The following is a 23363-nucleotide window of genomic DNA, read 5'->3' on the forward strand; positions in this document are numbered from 1 at the left end:
TTAATTAACCCACAGTACATATCAAATGATTTTCAAAAATATTCATATCTTTCAAATTGTAACTCCAAATATAGCATGCTATATATGAAATTTGATTAGAAAAATATGCAGAATCTGAATATGATGTTATTACCTGCTAACCATTAAAAAAATCTGAATATAATGACAACACAGATGAGATGCCATGTGTTGAAATAAAGGACGTGGATCTATTGAAGTCTTGAGTCATGGTTATTGGGTCAGGGGTGTGTACTATTTTTTTCTCCTGTTGCAACGCACACTCTTTTGCTAGATGACAGTTTGTTTCAAGAAACCAGAGTACGGTCGTGGTTTGTGAAAGTTTGATCGGGACAGCGCAGATCGGTAGGTCAAGTTGCCTGAGAATATTTCAGATGTGAACAAACAACTTTGTGTGTGTACCACTGTACCTGCATATATGACCTTATGACCCACTGGGCGCTCACTAGAAACAAGAGATTATATTAGACAGACGCGATTAAGTCGATGGAATCATGCATTGTCATGGTCGGGAAGGCAATTATTTAGCTCCCGTTCGGTGCCCGTGAACCCGATGATGCGCACAAATTTGTCTTTTTTGAAAAGATCCAACAATTGCTGGCGTTTTCATTGATCATAGCAAAAAGCAGTGGAAAAATAACAATGGTGGTGAGGATCCTAGGATCAAAGTTTTAAGGAGTGCCACACACGGCCAAAACCCTAGAAACAAGGGGGGTTTATCTCTCAAGGGGGGGTCCCCGAAGGGGCTCTCTAAGCATGCAGCTCCAGTAGTTCTCCATAGCTCGATGTTGTCTCTTATGCGCTTGATGATTCTTGCCACGCACGGCAGGTGCTGCCTGAAGCTTTAGTGGTTTCTCTCCTGCCATATCTCCCAGCAAGCAAGCTAGCACAACGTCCGTACTCCCTTTCGCCATTGGTGTGGGGTCTGCTCCAGGATGCCTTGCACGATCGCGGTGGAGCTGTCATGGCGCCGGCTCTCGGCCGGGGTGAGAGCGGAGCAGCCGTGCCACAGTCCCAGCTCGGCCCAAACCCGTCCGGCTTCCTGGCAGCTCCAGAAGAGGTGGCGCGAGGACTCCAGGTTTCTGACGCAGAGTTGGCAGAAGTAAGCGTTTGTCCAGCCCCGCCGCTGGAGTCTGTCATTGCACCAGAGCCGATCCTGGAGGAGCAACCAGGCGAAGATTTTGATTTTGCCAGGCGCCCAGGCCTTCCAAACCAGACGGTCGAAATGGGTCGTCGTTCTTCCCTGGAACTGCGCCAGGTAGGCCGACTTCGCTGTGTACTTTCCAGAGCTCGCTCTACTCCACGTCAGGGCATCCGGCACTCCTGGCTGCAGCTGCGCTTCCGTCCCCTGAAGCAGGCGATGAAGTTGCGAGGACGTCCGGCAGAAGATGGCGGTTGTTGCCGTGGGCGAGGTCGCGGATCCACGTGTCGTCTCTGAGGGCCTCCCGCACCGATCTGTTCTTGAGCCGCGAGTAGCTGAACAGCCTTGGGAATTGTTGCGAGAGGCAGCCCTGGCCAATCCATGGAGAGAGCCAGAAGGAGTCCCGAGCCCCGTCGCCGAGCGCACAAATTTGTCGCGCGTTTCATTTCACTTGCTCTTGTTGACCCATTCTTAGTTTGCCCAGAGCATGAAAAAAATGTTGGGGATCGTAGCAGAATTTTAAAATTTCCTACGCATCACCAAAATCTATCTATGGAGTATACTAGCAATGAGGGCAAAGGAGTGCATCTACATACCCTTGTAGATCGCGAGCGGAAGCGTTCAAGTGAACGGGGTTGATGGAGTCGTACTCGCCGTGATCCAAATCACCGATGACCGAGTGCCGAACGGACGGCAGCTCCGCGTTCAACACACGTACGGAGCAGCGACGTCTCCTCCTTCTTGATCCAGCAAGGGGGAAGGAGAGGTTGATGGAGATCCAGCAGCACGACGGCGTGGTGGTGGAAGTAGCGGGGATCTCGGCAGGGCTTCGCCAAGCTTCTACGAGAGGGAGAGGTGTTGCAGGGGGAGAGGGAGGCGCCAGGGGCTGTTCTGTTGCTGCCCTCCCCCCACTATATATAGGCCCCCTGGGAGGGGGGCGCCGGCCCTGGATCCCATCTACAAGGGGGGGGGGCGGCGGCCAGGGGGGAAGCTTGCCCCCCAAGGCAAGTGGGGCGCCCCCCACCCCTAGGGTTTCCAACCCTAGGCGCAGGGGGAGGCCCAAGGGGGGGCGCCCCATCCCACTAAGGGCTGGTTCCCTTCCCACTTCAGCCCATGGGGCCCCCCGGGATAGGTGGCCCCACCCGGTGGACCCCCGGGACCCTTTCGGTGGTCCCGGTACAATACCGATAACCCCCGAAACTTTCCCGGTGGCCGAAACTGGACTTCCTATATATAATTCTTCACCTCCGGACCATTCCGGAACTCCTCGTGACGTCCGGGATCTCATCCGGGACTCCGAACAACTTTTGGGTTTCCGCATACTCATATCTCTACAACCCTAGCGTCACCGAACCTTAAGTGTGTAGACCCTACGGGTTCGGGAGACATGCAAACATGACCGAGACGCCTCTCCGGTCAATAACCAACAGCGGGATCTGGATACCCATGTTGGCTCCCACATGTTCCACGATGATCTCATCGGATGAACCACGATGTCGAGGATTCAATCAATCCCGTATAGAATTTCCCTTTGTCAATCGGTATGTTACTTGCCCGAGATTCGATCGTCGGTATCCCAATACCTTGTTCAATCTCGTTACCGGCAAGTCTCTTTACTCATACCGTAATGCATGATCCCGTGGCTAACTCCTTAGTCACATTGAGCTCATTATGATGATGCATTACCGAGTGGGCCCAGAGATACCTCTCTGTCACACGGAGTGACAAATCCCAGTCTCGATCCGTGCCAACCCAACAGACACTTTCAGAGATACCCGTAGTGTACCTTTATAGTCACCCAGTTACGTTGTGACGTTTGGTACACCCAAAGCACTCCTACGACATCCAGGAGTTACACGATCTCATGGTCTAAGGAAAAGATACTTGACATTGGAAAAGCTCTAGCAAACGAACTACACAATCTTTTGTGCTATGCTTAGGTTTGGGTCTTGTCCATCACATCATTCTCCTAATGATGTGATCCCGTTATCAATGACATCCAATGTCCATAGTCAGGAAACCATGACTATCTGTTGATCAACGAGCTAGTCAACTAGAGGCTTACTAGGGACACGTTGTGGTCTATGTATTCACACATGTATTACGATTTCCGGATAACACAATTATAGCATGAACAATAGACAATTATCATGAACAAAGAAATATAATAATAACCATTTATTATTGCCTCTAGGGCATATTTCCAACAGTCTCCCACTTGCACTAGAGTCATTAATCTAGTTACATTGTGATGAATCGAACACCCATAGCGTTCTGGTGTTGATCATGTTTTGCTCTAGGGAGAGGTTTAGTCAACGGATCTGCTACATTCAGGTCCGTATGTACTTTCACGAATGGAGTTGAAGCGACGCTTGATATGCCTGGTCTTCCTGTGAAACCTGGGCTCCTTGGCAAGGGCAATAGCTCCAGTGTTGTCACAGAAGAGAGTCATCGGGCCCGACGCATTGGGAATCACCCCTAGGTCGGTAATGAACTCCTTTATCCAGACTGCTTCATGTGCTGCCTCTGAGGCCGCCATGTACTCCGCTTCACATGTAGATCCTGCCACGACGCTTTGCTTGCAACTGCACCAGCTTACTGCCCCTCCATTCAAAATATACACGTATCCGGTTTGTGACTTCGAGTCATCCAGATCTGTGTCGAAGCTAGCGTCGACGTAACCCTTTATGACGAGCTCTTCGTCACCTCCATAAACGAGAAACATATCCTTAGTCCTCTTCAGGTACTTCAGGATATTCTTGACCGCTGTCCAGTGTTCCATGCCGGGATTACTTTGGTACCTGCCTACCAAACTTACAGCAAGGTTTACATCAGGTCTGGTACACAGCATGGCATACATAATAGACCCTATGGCCGAGGCATAGGAGATGACACTCATCTTTTCTCTATCTTCTGTCGTGGTCGGGCATTGAGCCGTGCTCAATTGCACACCTTGCAATACAGGCAAGAACCCCTTCTTGGTCTGATCCATATTGAACTTCTTCAATATCTTGTCAAGGTACGTACTCTGTGAAAGACCAATGAGGCGTCTTGATCTATCTCTATAGATCTTGATGCCTAATATACAAGCAGCTTCTCCAAGGTCCTTCATTGAAAAACACTTATTCAAATAGGCCTTTACACTTTCCAAGAATTCTATATCATTTCCCATCAATAGTATGTCATCCACATATAATATGAGAAATGCTACAGAGCTCCCACTCACTTTCTTGTAAACACAGGCTTCTCCATAAGTCTGTGTAAACCCAAACGCTTTGATCATCTCATCAAAGCGAATGTTCCAACTCCGAGATGCTTGCACCAGCCCATAGATTGAGCGCTGGAGCTTGCATACTTTGTTAGCATTCTTAGGATCGACAAAACCTTCCGGCTGCATCATATACAATTCTTCCTTAAGGAAGCCGTTAAGGAATGCCGTTTTGACGTCCATTTGCCATATCTCATAATCATAGAATGCGGCAATTGCTAACATGATTCAGACGGACTTCGGCTTCGCTATGGGTGAGAAAGTCTCATCGTAGTCAACCCCTTGAACTTGTCGATAACCCTTAGCGACAAGTCGAGCCTTATAGATGGTCACATTACCATCCGCGTCTGTCTTCTTCTTAAAGATCCATTTATTTTCTATGGCTCGCCGATCATCGGGCAAGTCAGTCAAAGTCCATACTTCGTTTTCACACATGGATCCTATCTCGGATTTCATGGCTTCTAGCCATTTGTCGGAATCCGGGCCCGCCATCGCTTCTTCATAGTTCGAAGGTTCACCGTTGTCTAACAACATGATTTCCAGGACAAGGTTGCCATACCACTCTGGTGCGGAACGTGTCCTTGTGGACCTTCGAAGTTCAGCAGTAACTTGATCCGAAGCTTCATGATAATCATCATTAACTTCCTCCCCAGTCGGTGTAGGCACCACAGGAATATCTTCCCGCGCTGCGCTACTTTCCGGTTCGGAAGGGGTGACTATCACCTCATCAAGTTCCACTTTCCTCCCACTTACTTTCTTCGAGAGAAACTCTTTCTCCAGAAAGGACCCGTTCTTGGCAACGAAGATCTTGCCTTCGGATCTGAGGTAGAAGGTATACCCAATAGTTTCCTTAGGGTATCCTATGAAGACGCACTTCTCCGACTTGGGTTCGAGCTTTTCAGGTTGAAGTTTCTTGACATAAGCATCGCATCCCCAAACTTTTAGAAACGACAGCTTAGGTTTCTTCCCAAACCATAATTCATACGGTGTCGTCTCAACGGATTTCGACGGAGCCCTATTTAAAGTGAATGCGGCAGTCTCTAAAGCATAGCCCCAAAATGAGAGCGGTAGATCGGTAAGAGACATCATAGATCGCACCATATCCAATAGAGTGCGATTACGACGTTCGGACACACCATTTCGCTGAGGTGTTCCAGGCGGCGTGAGTTGTGAAACTATTCCACATTTCTTAAGTGTGTACCAAATTCGTGACTTAAATATTCTCCTCCACGATCTGATCGTAGGAACTTTATTTTCCTGTCACGTTGATTCTCAACCTCACTCTGAAATTCCTTGAACTTTTCAAAGGTTTCAGACTTGTGTTTCATTAGGTAGACATACCCATATCTACTTAAGTCATCAGTGAGAGTGAGAACATAACGATAGCCACCGCGAGCCTCAACACTCATTGGACCGCACACATCGGTATGTATGATTTCCAATAAGTTGGTTGCTCGCTCCATTGTTCCGGAGAACGGAGTCTTGGTCATCTTACCCATGAGGCATGGTTCGCACGTGTCAAATGATTCGTAATCAAGAGACTCCAAAAGTCCATCAGCATGGAGCTTCTTCATGCGCTTGACACCAATGTGACCAAGGCGGCAGTGCCACAAGTATGTGGGACTATCGTTATCAACTTTACATCTTTTGGTATTCACACTATGAATATGTGTAACATCACGTTCGAGATTCATCAAGAATAAACCATTGACCAGCGGGGCATGACCATAAAACATATCTCTCATATAAATAGAACAACCATTATTCTCGGATTTAAATGAGTAGCCATCTCGAATTAAACGAGATCCAGATACAATGTTCATGCTCAAAGCTGGCACTAAATAACAATTATTGAGGTTTAAAACTAATCCCGTAGGTAAATGCAGAGGTAGCGTGCCGACGGCGATCACATCGACCTTGGAACCATTCCCGACGCGCATCGTCACCTCGTCCTTCGCCAGTCTCCGCTTATTCCGCAGCTCCTGTTTTGAGTTACAAATATGAGCAACCGCACCGGTATCAAATACCCAGGAGCTACTACGAGTACTGGTAAGGTACACATCAATTACATGTATATCACATATACCTTTGGTGTTGCCGGCCTTCTTGTCCGCTAAGTATTTGGGGCAGTTCCGCTTCCAGTGACCACTTCCCTTGCAATAAAAGCACTCAGTCTCAGGCTTGGGTCCATTCTTTGACTTCTTCCCGGCAACTGGCTTACCGGGCGCGGCAACTCCCTTGCCGTCCTTCTTGAAGTTCTTCTTACCCTTGCCCTTCTTGAACTTAGTGGTTTTATTCACCATCAACACTTGATGTTCCTTTCTGATCTCCACCTCCGCTGATTTCAGCATTGAATATACCTCAGGAATGGTCTTTTCCATCCCTTGCATATTGAAGTTCATCACAAAGCTCTTGTAGCTCGGTGGAAGCGACTGAAGGATTCTGTCAATGACCGCGTCATCCGGGAGATTAACTCCCAGCTGAGACAAGCGGTTGTGTAACCCAGACATTCTGAGTATGTGCTCACTAACAGAACTATTTTCCTCCATTTTACAACTGAAGAACTTGTCGGAGACTTCATATCTCTCGACCCGGGCATGAGCTTGGAAAACCATTTTCAGCTCTTCGAACATCTCATATGCTCCATGTTTCTCAAAACGCTTTTGGAGCCCCGGTTCTAAGCTGTAAAGCATGCCGCACTGAACGAGGGAGTAATCATCAGCACGTGATTGCCAAGCGTTCATAACGTCTTGGTTCTCTGGGATGGGTGCTTCACCTAGCGGTGCTTCTAGGACATAATCTTTCTTGGCAGCTATGAGGATGATCCTCAGGTTCCGGACCCAGTCCGTATAGTTGCTGCCATCATCTTTCAGCTTGGTTTTCTCTAGGAACGCGTTGAAGTTGAGGACAACGTGGGCCATTTGATCTACAAGACATATTGTAAAGATTTTAGACTAAGTTCATGATAATTAAGTTCATCTAATCAAATTATTCAATGAACTCCCACTCAGATAGACATCCCTCTAGTCATCTAAGTGAAACATGATCCGAGTTAACTAGGCCGTGTCCGATCATCACGTGAGACGGACTAGTCAAGATCGGTGAACATCTCCATGTTGATCGTATCTTCTATACGACTCATGCTCGACCTTTCGGTCTTCCGTGTTCCGAGGCCATGTCTGTACATGCTAGGCTCGTCAAGTCAACCTAAGTGTATTGCGTGTGTTCCGAGGCCATGTCTGTACATGCTAGGCTCGTCAACACCCGTTGTATGCAAACGTTAGAATCTATCACACCCGATCATCACGTGGTGCTTCGAAACAACGAACCTTCGCAACGGTGCACAGTTAGGGGGAACACTTTCTTGAAATTATTATAAGGGATCATCTTACTTACTACCGTCGTTCTAAGCAAACAAGATGCAAAACATGATAAACATCACATGTAATCAAATAGTGACATGATATGGCCAATATCATTTTGCTCCTTTGATCTCCATCTTCGGGGCGCTATGATCATCTTCGTCACCGGCATGACACCATGATCTCCATCATTGTGTCTTCATGAAGTTGTCACGCCAACGATTACTTCTACTTCTATGGCTAACACGTTTAGCAATAAAGTAAAATAATTTACATGGCGTTATTCAATGACACGCAGGTCATACAAAAAATACAGACAACTCCTATGGCTCCTTCCGGTTGTCATACTCATCGACATGCAAGTCGTGATTCCTATTACAAGAATATGATCAATCTCATACATCACATATATCATTCATCACATCTTCTGGCCATATCACATCACTAGGCACATGCTGCAAAAACAAGTTAGACGTCCTCTAATTGTTGTTGCAAGTTTTTACGTGGCTTCTATAGGTTTCTAGCAAGAACGTTTCTTACCTACGTAAAACCACAACGTGATATGCCAATTTCTATTTACCCTTCATAAGGACCCTTTTCATCGAATCCGTTCCGACTAAAGTGGGAGACACAGACACCCGCTAGCCACCTTATGCAACTAGTGCATGTCAGTCGGTGGAATCTGTCTCACGTAAGCGTACGTGTAAGGTCGGTCCGAGCCGCTTCATCCCACAATACCGCCGAAACAAGATAAGACTAGTAGTGGCAAGAAAAATTGACAACATCTACGCCCACAACTGCTTTGTGTTCTACTCGTGCATAGTAACTACGCATAGGCCTGGCTCATGATGCCACTGTTGGGGATCGTAGCAGAATTTTAAAATTTCCTACGCATCACCAAAATCCATCTATGGAGTATACTAGCAACAAGGGGAAAGGAGTGCATCTACATACCCTTGTAGATCGCGAGCGGAAGCGTTCAAGTGAACGGGGTTGATGGAGTCGTACTCGCCGTGATCCAAATCATCGATGACCGAGTGCCGAACGGACGGCACCTCCGCGTTCAACACACGTACGGAGCAGCGACGTCTCCTCCTTCTTGATCCAGCAAGGGGGAAGGAGAGGTTGATGGAGATCCAGCAGCACGACGGCGTGGTGGTGGAAGTAGCGGGGATCTCGGCAGGGCTTCGCCAAGCTTCTGCGAGAGGGAGAGGTGTTGCAGGGGGAGAGGGAGGCGCCAGGGGCTGTTCTGTTGCTGCCCTCCCTCCCCCCACTATATATAGGCCCCCTGGGAGGGGGCGCCGGCCCTGGATCCCATCTACAAGGGGGGGGGCGGCTAGGGGGGAAGCTTGCCCCCCAAGGCAAGTGGGGCGCCCCCCACCCCTAGGGTTTCCAACCCTAGGCGCAGGGGGAGGCCCAAGGGGGGGCGCCCCAGCCCACTAAGGGCTGGTTCCCTTCCCACTTCAGCCCATGGGGACCCCCGGGATAGGTGGCCCCACCCGGTGGACCCCCGGGACCCTTCCGGTGGTCCCGGTACAATACCGATAACCCCAGAAACTTTTCCGGTGGCCGAAACTGGACTTCCTATATATAATTCTTCACCTCCGGACCATTCCGGAACTCCTCGTGACGTCCGGGATCTCATCCGGGACTCCGAACAACTTTCGGGTTTCCGCATACTCATATCTCTACAACCCTAGCGTCACCGAACCTTAAGTGTGTAGACCCTACGGGTTCGGGAGACATGCAGACATGACCGAGACGCCTCTCCGGTCAATAACCAACAGCGGGATCTGGATATCCATGTTGGCTCCCACATGTTCCACGATGATCTCATCGGATGAACCACGATGTCGAGGATTCAATCAATCCCGTATACAATTCCCTTTGTCAATCGGTATGTTACTTGCCCGAGATTCGATCGTCGGTATCCCAATACCTTGTTCAATCTCGTTACCGGCAAGTCTCTTTACTCGTACCGTAATGCATGATCCCGTGGCTAACTCCTTAGTCACATTGAGCTCATTATGATGATGCATTACCGAGTGGGCCCAGAGATACCTCTCCGTCACACGGAGTGACAAATCCCAGTCTCGATCCGTGCCAACCCAACAGACATTTTCAGAGATACCCGTAGTGTACCTTTATAGTCACTCAGTTACGTTGTGACGTTTGGTACACCCAAAGCACTCCTACGGCATCCGGGAGTTACACGATCTCATGGTCTAAGGAAAAGATACTTGACATTGGAAAAGCTCTAGCAAACGAACTACATGATCTTTTGTGCTATGCTTAGGTTTGGGTCTTGTCCATCACATCATTCTCCTAATGATGTGATCCCGTTATCAATGACATCCAATGTCCATAGTCAGGAAACCATGACTATCTGTTGATCAACGAGTTAGTCAACTAGAGGCTTACTAGGGACACGTTGTGGTCTATGTATTCACACATGTATTACGATTTCCGGATAACACAATTATAGCATGAACAATAGACAATTATCATGAACAAAGAAATATAATAATAACCATTTATTATTGCCTCTAGGGCATATTTCCAACAAAAAAGGACGCCGATATCCATCACACGTGTGGTATATTAGTCATGCGCCCACACACCGTGTGTGGTGTGAGTAGGAGGCAGCCCACACGGGTTGTGTGTGGACGGACATTAGAATTTTCCACACGTGTAGGCGCGGCTACTTCGTGCCACACGCCCAACAAGTACTACTCATCTCCATCCCGCGCGTGTGGCACAAAGCAAAAATGCCCAAACGTCCTGGCGCAGCTACGTTAGGTACCCGCGGGATTACGATTTAGTTGCCAGCCTGGTTGACAGATGTAGTTATCCGGGATGGCAAGTGTAGTTGTAAAAGCATGACAACTCTATCTGTTTTGGTTAATTATAGTTGCCATGTCTAATTTATGGTAGTTGCCGCGTGTAATCAAACCGTAGTTGCGTGTGTGATTACTACTTGCCACATATGGTCAAACAGTAGTTGCCACGTGTGGTCCAACCATAGTTGCCATGTATGGTTAATCACAGTTGCCATGTGTGTTTATCTGGTTGCCACGTACGCGCAACTGCAGTTGCCGTCTAGCAAAGAATCACATTTGTCATTTGTGTTTACCTAGTTGCCACGTTTGCGTAACTGCAGTTGCCATCCACAACGTAGGAATGTCGTGTGGGCGAAAAGCAGTTCGCCCACACGCGCATGGACTAGGTGGTGGTTGTGTGGGTAGAAACTAGTTTGCCCACACAGCGCAGCTGGCAAATAGCGTGGTGCAGGGCGTGTGGGCAAACTCTCCAACGCCCACACACCAGCCCAGTCCTACGTGGCATGCAAATTCCGCCTCAGTGTGTCAAGATTCGTGCAAACTGCACTGGAAGATGACCCACACGTGTGGGCGAGTTATAAAACTGCCACACGTGTGGACGTTAGTATTTCCGAAAAAAATTGTTCCCCACAAAAAGGATTAAAGGAAAAATGTATAAGGTTCAATCTCATCGAGTCACGGACATGGTATATTTTTATTTCTCCGAAATAGATTTCATAAGATAAAAGTAGGCCCAATATAGGTATAGTTTTCTTGATCGAGTTTGTTAGATCTTAGTTGCCCGAGACTGAAGTAAGTCTCAGTCGATACTATATTCGTCAGATTTTACGTGGAGATCGTGTAAAGTTTTCTTTAAAAAATATTTCTTCTTTTTATAGGTTCTGTCACTTGACTGAGACTTTATTAAGTCATAGTCGACTGAGATTTAGCCACACTCTTTCTTGATAATTCGCTTTGGCATGGTAATTAGATTACACCTATATAGGCAGGCAGCATGCTGGGATTAAAAATTCTGTTAAAGTTGGGCTTATTAGAGAGAAAAACTGTTAAGGTTTCACAGACCGACACACCGAGTACTTGACTTGAGGCCTAGCTAGGACACACACAAATTAAGCCTACTAGCTTATTCTATGAAAAACGTTTCCTTAAAAAGGAAAATCAGCCACAGTTCTCACTAGTATCATATCAAAAAGACAGTGATTAGCGCCTGATTAATCTCTATCATTTGATAATCAATCCAGATGACTATGAAAGCATGTACCTGTAAAGCCCGCATCACAGATGAACACGGTTCTAGCTGGCTCAATACCTAAAATCTTAAAAGTGCATACGCACTTTTTGGGCGTCGTGGGCGGCCGGCTCCTGGCCGCACGATCTTGCCCGAACCGCCGCGAGCACGGGCCAGGTGTTACCTGGTCGGGCTCTCTCAATCGCTAGCGTTTGTCACCAACTACACCCCGCTTTCACACCCTTCCTCCTCATCCCCTCGCTCCAGCCGCCTCCGCCCTGCTCGCTCAGGCCGCCTCCGCTCCAACTCGCGCTGGCCGTCTCCACCCTGCTCGCTCCGGCCACCTCCGCTCCACCTCGCGTCGTCTGCCTCTGCCCCTCTAGCACAGGCCGCCGCCGACCCACCTCCCTCCCGAGCGCTCCATCCCAGAGGTGGAGTGAGCTTTCCCCCTTCGTCGGAGTTGCAGAAGAAGGCGCTCTTGGATGGGATTGATTTGAAGGAAGGGCAAATGGGCTGGCATCTCTGCCGGCTATGACTGTGCCCCTCTCGTTTGGTGCTACAACAATACGAGACACGGCACAGTAGCGGCGATGCAGGCAGACTCCCGCTGTGGCTCCTAGCGCCGCGGCCGGAGACGAGAGGTAGCAACAATGGCTAGCGCTAAGAGTTGCGGATGCCTTCAGCCAACACCCAATGCATCGCGGTGACACCCTATAACACAGCGACGCTGGTCAATTTTGTTTCTATCCACACACACACACGAATGGATAGATAGGAACCTTATCTCTTTGTCATGTTTCACCTAAATCCATCCATTCTTCTGTAATTCGTAAATTCATTTTTTTTTTGTAGCTGCATGATCTAACTTTCTATGAGGTTGCAACCTACCGACCATGACAACGTAATGTGCAACTAGTCTACTGCGCCGGCCAACAACCTAGTAGTCGATGTGCAACCCTCATCCCTGCTCGTGGATGTGTAGTTTTTCACACTTTGCACACCCTGCCCCACCCCTCTACCAGTGCTATGTTCAACTTAGTCTGTTGTTCACGCCAACAACTTATTAGTCGATGTGCAACTCCCTCCCCACCCTTGTGGATATGTAGTTTCAGTTGGCGGGGGCAATATACGGAGTTGCACACGTCTGCTAGGCAGTTGGCCGGGGCAACATACGAAGTTGCACATCTCACAGGCAGGATAGTTTGATGGTGAAAACTCCACATTCATGAGTGGAAAGTTGCATATAGACAGGACGCTAAAGTTGTACATCTCACTAGCAGGGGTGGTTTGGCCTAGGTGCTAGCAGGGAAATTACACATTCATGGGATACAAGAAAAAGTTGCACATCACTGTTAGACAGTTGGCCGTGGCAGTATCTGAAGTTGCACATCCACTGGTAGATATTTGGCCGATGCAGCAAACAGTGAAAGCACATCCATGAGCAGAGGGAAAGTTGCACATCAACTACTAGGAAGTTGGTCTGGGTCACAGACGAGGTTGCACATCTAAGTGGAAGGAGTTAGTTTAGGGGTGGAGGTGTCATCAATGAAAACCGCACGTCCACTGGGTAGGTGGAAAGTTGCACATCCAGTGTCAGTAGTTGCACATCGACGATTAGATAGTTGCACAAAACAGGGACTAAATTGCACAAAAAAAATTCATCAAAACATGCCCATGCGAAATTGCCCCTCACGCGCGGCAACTACCAAGCATTTGGCAGTGTAGTTAGCCGGGGCAGTTAGACGAAATTGCACATTTCACTGTTAGGGAGTAGTATGGGACGGTGCCATCAATGAAAACTGCATGTCCATTGTTAGAGGGAAAAGTTGCACATCGACTATCAACTAGTTGCACATCGATGGCTAAACTGTTGCACCAAACGGGGACTAAATTGCACAGAAAAAAGTTCGTCGAAATATACCCATGCGGGATCCAGTTTCGAAGAGCACGCCGCGAGGGTTCCAACGGTGAAAACGGATCTTAATTCCGAAACACAATTTAAAAATTATGACTTTTTAAAAAATTTAAAACTCAAATTAAATACGTTCATATCTGTTCACATGTATGCTTTTGTAGTATTTTTCTTGTACGTGGTACTTTTTCTAATTAGAATTGTTTTATTAATTGGAGGGGACAAATTATTATTTTTTATGGATTAGGGATCAAAATTTTCTGTTTTAGACCGGCCGCTTGAGACGACTAGCGAGCAGCCGGCCGCTCGCTAGATCGGTCCGGCTCAATATTGGTCTCACATGGAGGTAGCATAACCATCGATGTCGGCTTACCTTCCGGTACGGTGGCTATGCGCGCCCATATGCATATTATTATGGACTCCACTACCAATCTGATTTCAGATTTACCATGGTAAATCAAACATTTTTCATGGCAAATAATGTTCTCTGAGGATGGCATGTTTAGTTGGCAAGTATGTCAAATCCATCCCAGTTTATTTTAGCAAAAGATTGCAGTGCTTTGCAAACTAAATTTGTCATAATTGCGCAATATAAATTTCCATAAAAATGTCAGATTTATCATGCCTAAATTTCTAACGTCAAATTTTTAGTGTTTCCGATTATTATTTCCTTGTCCATTGCGCCGCGCGCGCATCGCTAATGAAGTCCAAGCGCTCGCACCGCATGGTTTAATTCTCAACTTGCTTGCATAATCTTGTCCTTTTTAATCTAAAATATGTTGTGTAGCATGACAAGGTTGGCTAACATGCATGAACATGCAAGGGTATTGCTCAACTTGTTGCCGTATATATCTTCAGGACTGATATTCCAAAACCATCAGTCCCTGATCATTCTACAATCTCGCCGTATCAAACAAATGATACACCCGGATGACAACCTAGCAGTCTCGACGCCGATCGAATCGCACATGGCCACGTACGATCGATCATGCATACATGCCCAAGCTACTACGCCAAACAGCTTGATCCCATGCACCACGCATCCATGCATATCCCCCGGCTATAAATACAACACTCTCTTCAAGCTCTCATGCATCCCAAACCCAAAGCACTAGTAGCTATCCCACTCAAGCACACGCTCACGATGGCATCCAGAGCTGCTACCTTCGTCGCCCTGAGCCTCCTCCTCTCCGCCGTCGCCACGCACGGCTGCGGACCCTATTGCCAGCCGCCAGTCGTCGTGCCGACACCGCCCGTTGTCGTTCCGCCGCCGTACCATGGAGGAGGAGCGCACGGCCACGGCGGGCAGTGCTCTATCGACGCCCTAAAGCTGAGGGTGTGCGCCAACGTTCTCGGCGGCCTGCTCGGCCTCAAGGTCGGCGTTCCGGCGCACGACGAGTGCTGCCCGCTGCTCCAGGGGTTGGTCGACCTTGACGCCGCCGTCTGCCTGTGCACCGCCGTCAGGGCCAACGTCCTCGGCATCCACCTCAACGTGCCTGTGGACATCAGCCTCCTCCTCAACCACTGCGGCAAGACGTGCCCGTCCGAGTTCACTTGCCCAGCCCATTAACGGACGCCTACTGCTCACGGGCGCCGAATAAAATTTGCTTTCGATCCGTACGTCGTTGTTATTTTCGTGTCCACATTTGAATCCTTGTAACCAGTACTACTCTTTTTGTAACAATCATCAGCCATCCAAATCATGATCTATTGACACATGGAACCTGAGTAATAATCCTGCATATATATGGCAGGCTTCGATGCACGGTAGCTCTTTTCACATTGTCCGTAGTAAGTAAAAACACTAAGAACAACTCCAACGCGCTGACTAAACGAACGCGCCATTTGCTCGTTGTTTGTCCGTTTGGGTCGGCAGCCCGCTCGTTGTCCGCCCCTGTTTGCGTCTGCCGTGCGTCCAACGCGTACACCCATTTCATGTCCGTACATCCCAATTTTAAAAAGGTCCGCGGCCATACATCATGCCAGCGGTCATGCCATCGCCCAGAGTTCATGCATGCGCCATGTCAGCCATACATGCCAGTCTCCAAAAAACCACCACACAGTTCATACTGGCACACTTGCCAGCGGCCGACACACATCCCAGCACATAAAAAAGGGGCGGGAGTTCAACCACGCCATCTCGGCCGTGGTCATGCCAGCGGGCATTTCCTCTGGTCCCCGGAGGATGATCCACCCGCCACAGGTGGGGCATTGAGGTCGATGGACATGGGCGCGAGCGTGGACGGCGCCACCATGCTCACCTGCCGTGAGCATTCCCCAGAGAAAACGGGAGGCTTGCGGATAGGGATAAAAGCCGGGAATCAAAGGCGTGGTAGACATGCGCCGCGACTCCGGAAGTGCCACATGAGGAAAGGCCGACGAGCCCTAGCTGGCTGCGGCCACAGCGGCACTGACGAGCTCGTGCTGGCCAGGGTTTAACCCTAGGAAGAGCAGGGCCTAACTCGTTGCCGCGACAACTCTGACATTGTTTTCCTCTTGCTGTGCGGCGGCGGCTGAAGGAAATATGCCCTAGAGGCAATAATAAAGTTATTATTTATTTCCTTATTTCATGATAAATGTTTATTATTCATACTATAATTGTATTAACCGGAAACTTAGTACATGTGTGAATACATAGACAAACAGAGTGTCCCTAGTGTGCCTCTACTTGACTAGCTCGTTAATCAAAGATGGTTAAGTTTCCTAGCCATAGACATGAGTTGTCATTTGATGAACGGGATCACATCATTAGTGAATGATGTGATGGACAAGACCCATCCATTAGCTTAGCACTATGATCGTTTAGTTTATTGCTATTGCTTTCTTCATGACTTATACATGTTCCTATGACTATGAGATTATGCAACTCCCGGATACCGGAGGAACACTTAGTGTGTTATCAAACGTCACAACATAACTGGGTGATTATAAAGATGCTCTACAGGTGTCTCCAATGGTGTCTGTTGAGTTGGCATAGATCGAGATTAGGATTTGTCACTCTGATTGTCGGAGAGGTATCTCTGGGCCCTCTCGGTAATGCACATCACTATAAGCCTTGCAAGCAATGTGACTAATAAGTTAGTTGCGGGATGATGCATTACGGAACGAGTAAAGAGACTTGCCGGTAACGAGATTGAACTAGGTATGATGATACCGACGATCGAATCTTGGGCACGTAACATACCGATGACAAAGGGAACAACGTATGTTGTTATGCGATTTGACCGATAAAGATCTTCGTAGAATATGTAGGAGACAATATGAGCATCCAGATTCCGCTATTGGTTATTGACCGGAGATGTGTCTCGGTCATGTCTACATAGTTCTCGAACCCGTAAGGTCCGCACGCTTAAATTTCGATGACGATTTGTATTGTGAGTTTATGTTATTTGATGACCGAAGGTTGTTCGGAGTCTCGGATGAGATCACGGACATGACGAGGAGTCTCGAAATGGTCGAGACATAATGATTGATATATTGGAAGGCTATATTCGGACATCGGAAAGGTTCCGAGTGATTCGGGTATTTTTCGGAGTACCGGAGAGTTACGGGAATTCGCCGGGGGAAGTAGTGAGCCTTAATGGACCATACGGGAAAGGAGAGAAGGGCCTCAAGGGGTGGCCGCCCCCCCCCCCCATGGGCTGGTCCGAATTGGACTAGGAGGGGGCGGCGCCCCCCTCCTTCCTTCTCCCCTCTTCCTCCTTCCCTCCTTCTCCTACTAGGAATAGGAAAGAGGAGGGGAATCCTACTTGGACTGGGGAGTCCTAGTAGGATTCCCCACACCTGGCGCGCCCCCTTGGGCCGGCCACCTCTTCCCTCCCCTCCTTTATATACGTGGCCAGGGGGCACCCCATAGACACATAAGTTGATCTTTAGCCATGTGCGGTGCCCCACTCCACAGTTTTCCACCTCAGTCATAAAATTGTAGTGCTTAGGCGAAGCCCTGCGCCGGTAACTTCATCATCACCGTCACCACACCGTCATGCTGACGGAACTCTCCCTCGGTCTCAGCTGGATCTAGAGTTCAAGGGACGTCACCGAGCTGAACATGTGCAGATCGCGGAGGTGCCGTGCGTTCGGTACTTGATCGGTTGGATCGCGAAGACGTTCGACTACATCAACCGCGTTACTTAACGCTTCCGCTTTCGGTCTACGATGGTACGTGGACACGCTCTCCCGCTCGTTGCTATGCATCACATAGATAGATCTTGCGTGATCGTAGGTAATTTTTTTGAAATACCGCGTTCCCCAACAGTGGCATCAGAGCCAGGTCTATGCGTAGATGTTATATGCACGAGTAGAACACAAAGAGTTGTGGGTGATAATAGTCATACTGCTTACCAGCATGTCATACTTTGATTCGGCGGTATTGTTGGATGGAGCGGCTCAGACCGACATTACGCATACGCTTACGCGAGACTGGTTCTCTCTCCCGACGTGCTTCGCACACAGGTGGCTAGTGGGTGTCTGTTTCTCCATATCACCTGCAGTCTAGTGGTCAAGTAGAATTGAGTAATAGAGAGCTCAAATTAATTTTACAAAAGACTGTTAATAGATCTAGAAAGAATTGGTCCAAGAAACTTGATGATGCATTATGGGCCTATAGAACTGCATATAAAAATCCTGTGGGTATGTCCCCGTATAAAATGGTTTATGGAAAAGCGTGCCACTTACCTCTTGAACTAGAACATAAGGCTTATTGGGCTATTAAAGAGCTCAATTATGATTTCAAACTTGCCGTTGAGAAGAGGTTATTTGATATTAGCTCACTTGATGAATGGAGAACCCAAGCTTATGAGAATGCCAAATTGTTTAAAGAAAAAGTTAAAAGATGGCATGACAAAAGAATACAAAAGCGTGAGTTTAATGTAGGTGATTACGTATTGCTATACAACTCTCGTTTAAGATTTTTTGCAGGAAAACTTCTCTCTAAATGGGAAGGTCCTTACGTTATCGAGAAGGTCTATCGTTCCGGTGCCATAAAAATCAACAACTTCGAGGGCACGAATCCGAAGGTGGTGAACGGTCAAAGAATTAAACATTATATCTCAGGTAATCCTATAAATGTTGAAAACAATGTTATTGAAACCGTAACCCCGGAGGAATACATAAGGGACACTTTCCGGAACGTTTCAGACTCCGAAAAGGAATAGGTATGTGGTACGGTAAGTAAACCGACTCCAAAACAGTTCTAATGGCAATATTTCTCCGTTTTGGAATATTTAGAAAAATAGAAAAATAAGAAGCAGACCGGGAAGGACACGAGGCCTCCACGAGGGTGGAGGGCGCGCCCCCCCTACCTCGTGTGCTCTCCGGACTCCGTTTTCTTACACGTTACGTATTTTGGTCGGTAAAAATTCATTATATAATCTCCTGAAGGTTTTAACTCCCGTATCACGCAAATATCCTCTATTCTTGTTTCGAGCTGTTTTCTGTCAGGTTTGTCAAGGCCGGGCATCATGTCGTCCCCCTCCTCCAACAATGGTGACAACGATGCTTGGCTAATGAAGATGGAGCTAAAGAGGGAAGAACCCATGGAGATCAACAAGGATGAAGGGATTAAGAAGGCCACGGAGGACCAAGTTCCGGCAATAGAAGACATCCTTCAACTTGATCACAATCCTCTTACCCCAACTGAGATCGAAGCTTTCAAGATGATTGAGTTAGCTCGTATACAAAACAAGTATCTCACACGTGAAAATATTTTGTTGAAGGAGCATATCGTTCCACTCAAGGGCATTATCCGCAAGCTGGAGGACCTCTTACGCTCGATGTGCGACTATCCATCATCACCTCCACCTTCTTCACCATCGCCGAAGAAGGAGACATAATCACATGGGTATGGGCACTCCCCTTGGCAACTGCCAAGCTTGGGGGAGGTGCCCCGGTATCGTATCTCAACCACATCTCCTACCTTTACCGTTTTTCTTAGTTCGATCCTATTAAGTAGTATCTTGATCTAGTAGAATAAAGTTTTGGTATGATCTAGTTTTGAGTTTTTTCGAGGTTTGGAGTCCCTAGATATTTAATGACTGATGGTGGTTCACATTTTATTCATGGTGCTTTTCGTAAAATGCTTGCAAAGTATGATGTTAATCATAGAATTGCATCTCCTTATCACCCGCAGTCTAGTGGTCAAGTAGAATTGAGTAATAGAGAGCTCAAATTAATTTTGCAAAAGACTGTTAATAGATCTAGAAAGAATTGGTCCAAGAAACTTGATGATGCATTATGGGCTTATAGAACTGCATATAAAAATCTTATGGGTATGTCTCCGTATAAAATGGTTTATGGAAAAGCGTGTCACTTACCTCTTGAACTAGAACATAAGGCTTATTGGGCTATTAAAGAGCTCAATTATGATTTCAAACCTGCCGGTGAGAAGAGGTTATTTGATATTAGCTCACTTGATGAATGGAGAACCCAAGCTTATGAGAATGCCAAATTGTTTAAAGAAAAAGTTAAAAGATGGCATGAGAAAAGGATACAAAAGCGTGAGTTTAATGTAGGTGATTACGTATTGCTATACAACTCTCGTTTAAGATTTTTGCAGGAAAACTTCTCTCTAAATGGGAAGGTCCTTACGTTATCGAGGAGGTCTATCGTTCCGGTGCCATAAAAATCAACAACTTCGAGGGCACGAATCCGAAGGTGGTGAATGGTCAAAGAATTAAACATTATATCTCAGGTAATCCTATAAATGTTGAAAACAATGTTATTGAAACCGTAACCCCGGAGGAATACATAAGGGACACTTTCCGGAACGTTTCAGACTCCGAAAAGGAATAGGTATGTGGTATGGTAAGTAAACCGACTCCAAAACAGTTCTAATGGCAATATTTCTCCGTTTTGGAATATTTAGAAAAATAGAAAAATAAGAAGCAGTCCGGGAAGGACACGAGGCCTCCACGAGGGTGGAGGGCGCGCCCTACCCCCTGGCCGCGCCCCCCTACCTCGTGGGCACCTCGTGTGCTCTCCGGACTCCGTTTTCTTGCACGTTACATATTTTGGTCAGTAAAAATTCACTATATAATCTCCCGAAGGTTTTAAATCCCGTATCACGCAAATATCCTCTGTTCTTGTTTCGAGCTGTTTTTTGTCAGGTTTGTCAAGGCCGGGCATCATGTCGTCCCCCTCCTCCAACAATGGTGACAAAGATGCTTGGCTAATGAAGATGGAGCTGAAGAGGGAAGAACCCATGGAGATCAACAAGGATGAAGGGATTAAGAAGGCCACGGAGGACCAAGTTTCGGCAACAGAAGACATCCTTCAACTTGATCACAATCCTCTTACCCCAACTGAGATCGAAGCTTTCAAGATGATTGAGTTAGCTTGTATACAAAACAAGTATCTCACACGTGAAAATATTTTGTTGAAGGAGCATATCGTTGCACTCAAGGGCATTATCCGCAAGCTGGAGGACCTCTTACGCTCGATGTGTGACTATCCATCATCACCTCCACCTTCTTCACCATCCCCGAAGAAGGAGACATAATCACATGGGTATGGGAACTCCCCTTGGCAACTGCCAAGCTTGGGGGAGGTGCCCCGGTATCGTATCACAACCACATCTCCTACCTTTACCGTTTTTCTTAGTTCGATCCTATTAAGTAGTATCTTGATCTAGTAGAATAAAGTTTTGGTATGATCTAGTTTTGAGTTTTGCTTTATGATCCCTCTATGTAATCGAGTCCGTGAGCTATATAATAAAGATTAGTGTTGAGACAAGGGCTTGATTATCTTGCTATGATCTTGAGTAAATAAAAGAAAAGAGAAAATAATAAAAAGAAATAAAGAGATCATATTGATCTTATGAAGAGTAATGACTTCACATAGAAAGAGTATGATGATTAAAAATTGTTGAGAGTTGACAAACATAGCTTTGGTCATCGTTGCAATTAATAGGAAGTAATAAAGAAAGAGAGGTTTCACATATAAATATACTATCTTGGACATCTTTTATGATTGGGAGCACTCATTAAAATATGGCATGCTAAAGAGTTGATGTTGGACAAGGAAGACAACGTAATGGGTTATGTTTTCTTATATCTGAGATAAAGTATATTTTCATGGATCATCCAACATGTTGAGCTTGCCTTTCCCCTTCATGCTAGCCAAATTCTTTGCACCAAGTAGAGATACTACTTGTGCTTCCAAAAACCCTCAAACCAGTTTTGCCATGAGAGTCCACCATATCTACCTATGGATTGAGTAAGATCCTTCAAGTAAGTTGTCATCGGTGCAAGCAATAAAAATTGCTCTCTAAACATGTATGATTGATTGGTGTGGAGGAAATAAGCTTTATACGATCTTGTGATGTGGAAGAAATAAAAGCGACGGACTGCATAATAAAGGTTCATATCACAAGTGGCAATATAAAGTGTCGTTCTTTCGCATTAAGATTTTGTGCATCCAACCTTGAAAGCGCATGGCAACCTCTGCTTCCCTCTGCGAAGGGCCTATCTATTATTATTATCTTCTACCTTATGCAAGAGTCATGGTGATCTTCACCTTTCCTTTTTACATTTTATCCTTTGTCAAGCACAGGATGTTGTAAAGATCCTGATAGATATATCTAATTGGATGTGGGTTAGCATGAATTATTATTGTTGACATTACCCCTGAGGTAAAAGGTTGGGAGGGGAAACTATAAGCCCCTATCTTTCTCTGTGTCTGATTAAAACTCCGTAACCACAAGTATTGCGTGAGTGTTAGCAATTATGAAAGACTAAATGATAGTTGAGTATGTGGACTTGCTAGAAAGCTCTGACATAGACTCTTTCTGATGTTATGATAAATTGCAATTGCCTCAATGACTGAGATTATTGTTTGTTAGTTCTCAATAAAGTTTCTGATTCATACTTTGCATTGTGAATAGATTATTACTTGAGCATAAGAAATCATATGACAATATCCCTATATGTTGCTATTATGAGAATAATCATGATGCCCTCATGTCCGTATTTTATTTTATCGACACCTCTACCTCTAAACATGTGGACATATTTATTGTTATCGGCTTCCGCTTGAGGACAAGCGAGGTCTAAGCTTGGGGGAGTTGATACGTCCATTTTGCATCATGCTTTTATACCAATATTTATTGCATTATGGGCTGTTATTACACATTATGTCACAATACTTATGCCTATTCTCTCTTATTTTACAAGGTTTACATAAGGAGGGAGAATGCCGGCAGCTGGAATTCTGGGCTGGAAAAGGAGCAAATATTAGAGACCTATTCTGCACAACTCCAAAAGTCCTGAAACTCCACGAAAGTTATTTTTGGAAATAATAAAAAATACTGGAAGAAGAATCTACGTCAGGGGGGCCTCCACCTGTCCACGAGGGTGGGGGGCGCGCCCCCTGCCTCGTGGGCCCCCTGTTGGCCCTCTGGTGCCCATCTTCTGCTATATGAAGTCTTTCGTCCGAAGAAAAATCATAAGCAAGCTTTCGGGACGAGACTCCGCCGCCACGAGGCGGAACCTTGGCGGAACCAATATAGGGCTCCGGCAGAGCTGTTCTGCCGGGGACACTTCCCTCCGGGAGAGGGAAATCATCGCCATCGTCATCACCAACGCTCCTCTCATCGGGAGA

At 46.8% G+C, this 23363-nt stretch overlaps 1 protein-coding gene across 1 annotated transcript; it reads left to right on the top strand.

The window, feature by feature from the left end:
- Positions 1–14881: 14881 nt before the first annotated feature.
- Positions 14882–15487, top strand: LOC123100405 (cortical cell-delineating protein). The gene has a single exon (XM_044522345.1). The coding sequence runs from the start codon at positions 14914–14916 to the stop codon at positions 15337–15339; it is 426 nt and encodes a 141-aa protein (XP_044378280.1). The 5' UTR covers positions 14882–14913; the 3' UTR covers positions 15340–15487.
- Positions 15488–23363: the final 7876 nt, after the last annotated feature.

The sequence above is a fragment of the Triticum aestivum genome, chromosome 4D (genome assembly GCF_018294505.1).
Source record: "Triticum aestivum cultivar Chinese Spring chromosome 4D, IWGSC CS RefSeq v2.1, whole genome shotgun sequence".
Taxonomy (NCBI): Eukaryota; Viridiplantae; Streptophyta; class Magnoliopsida; order Poales; family Poaceae; genus Triticum; species Triticum aestivum.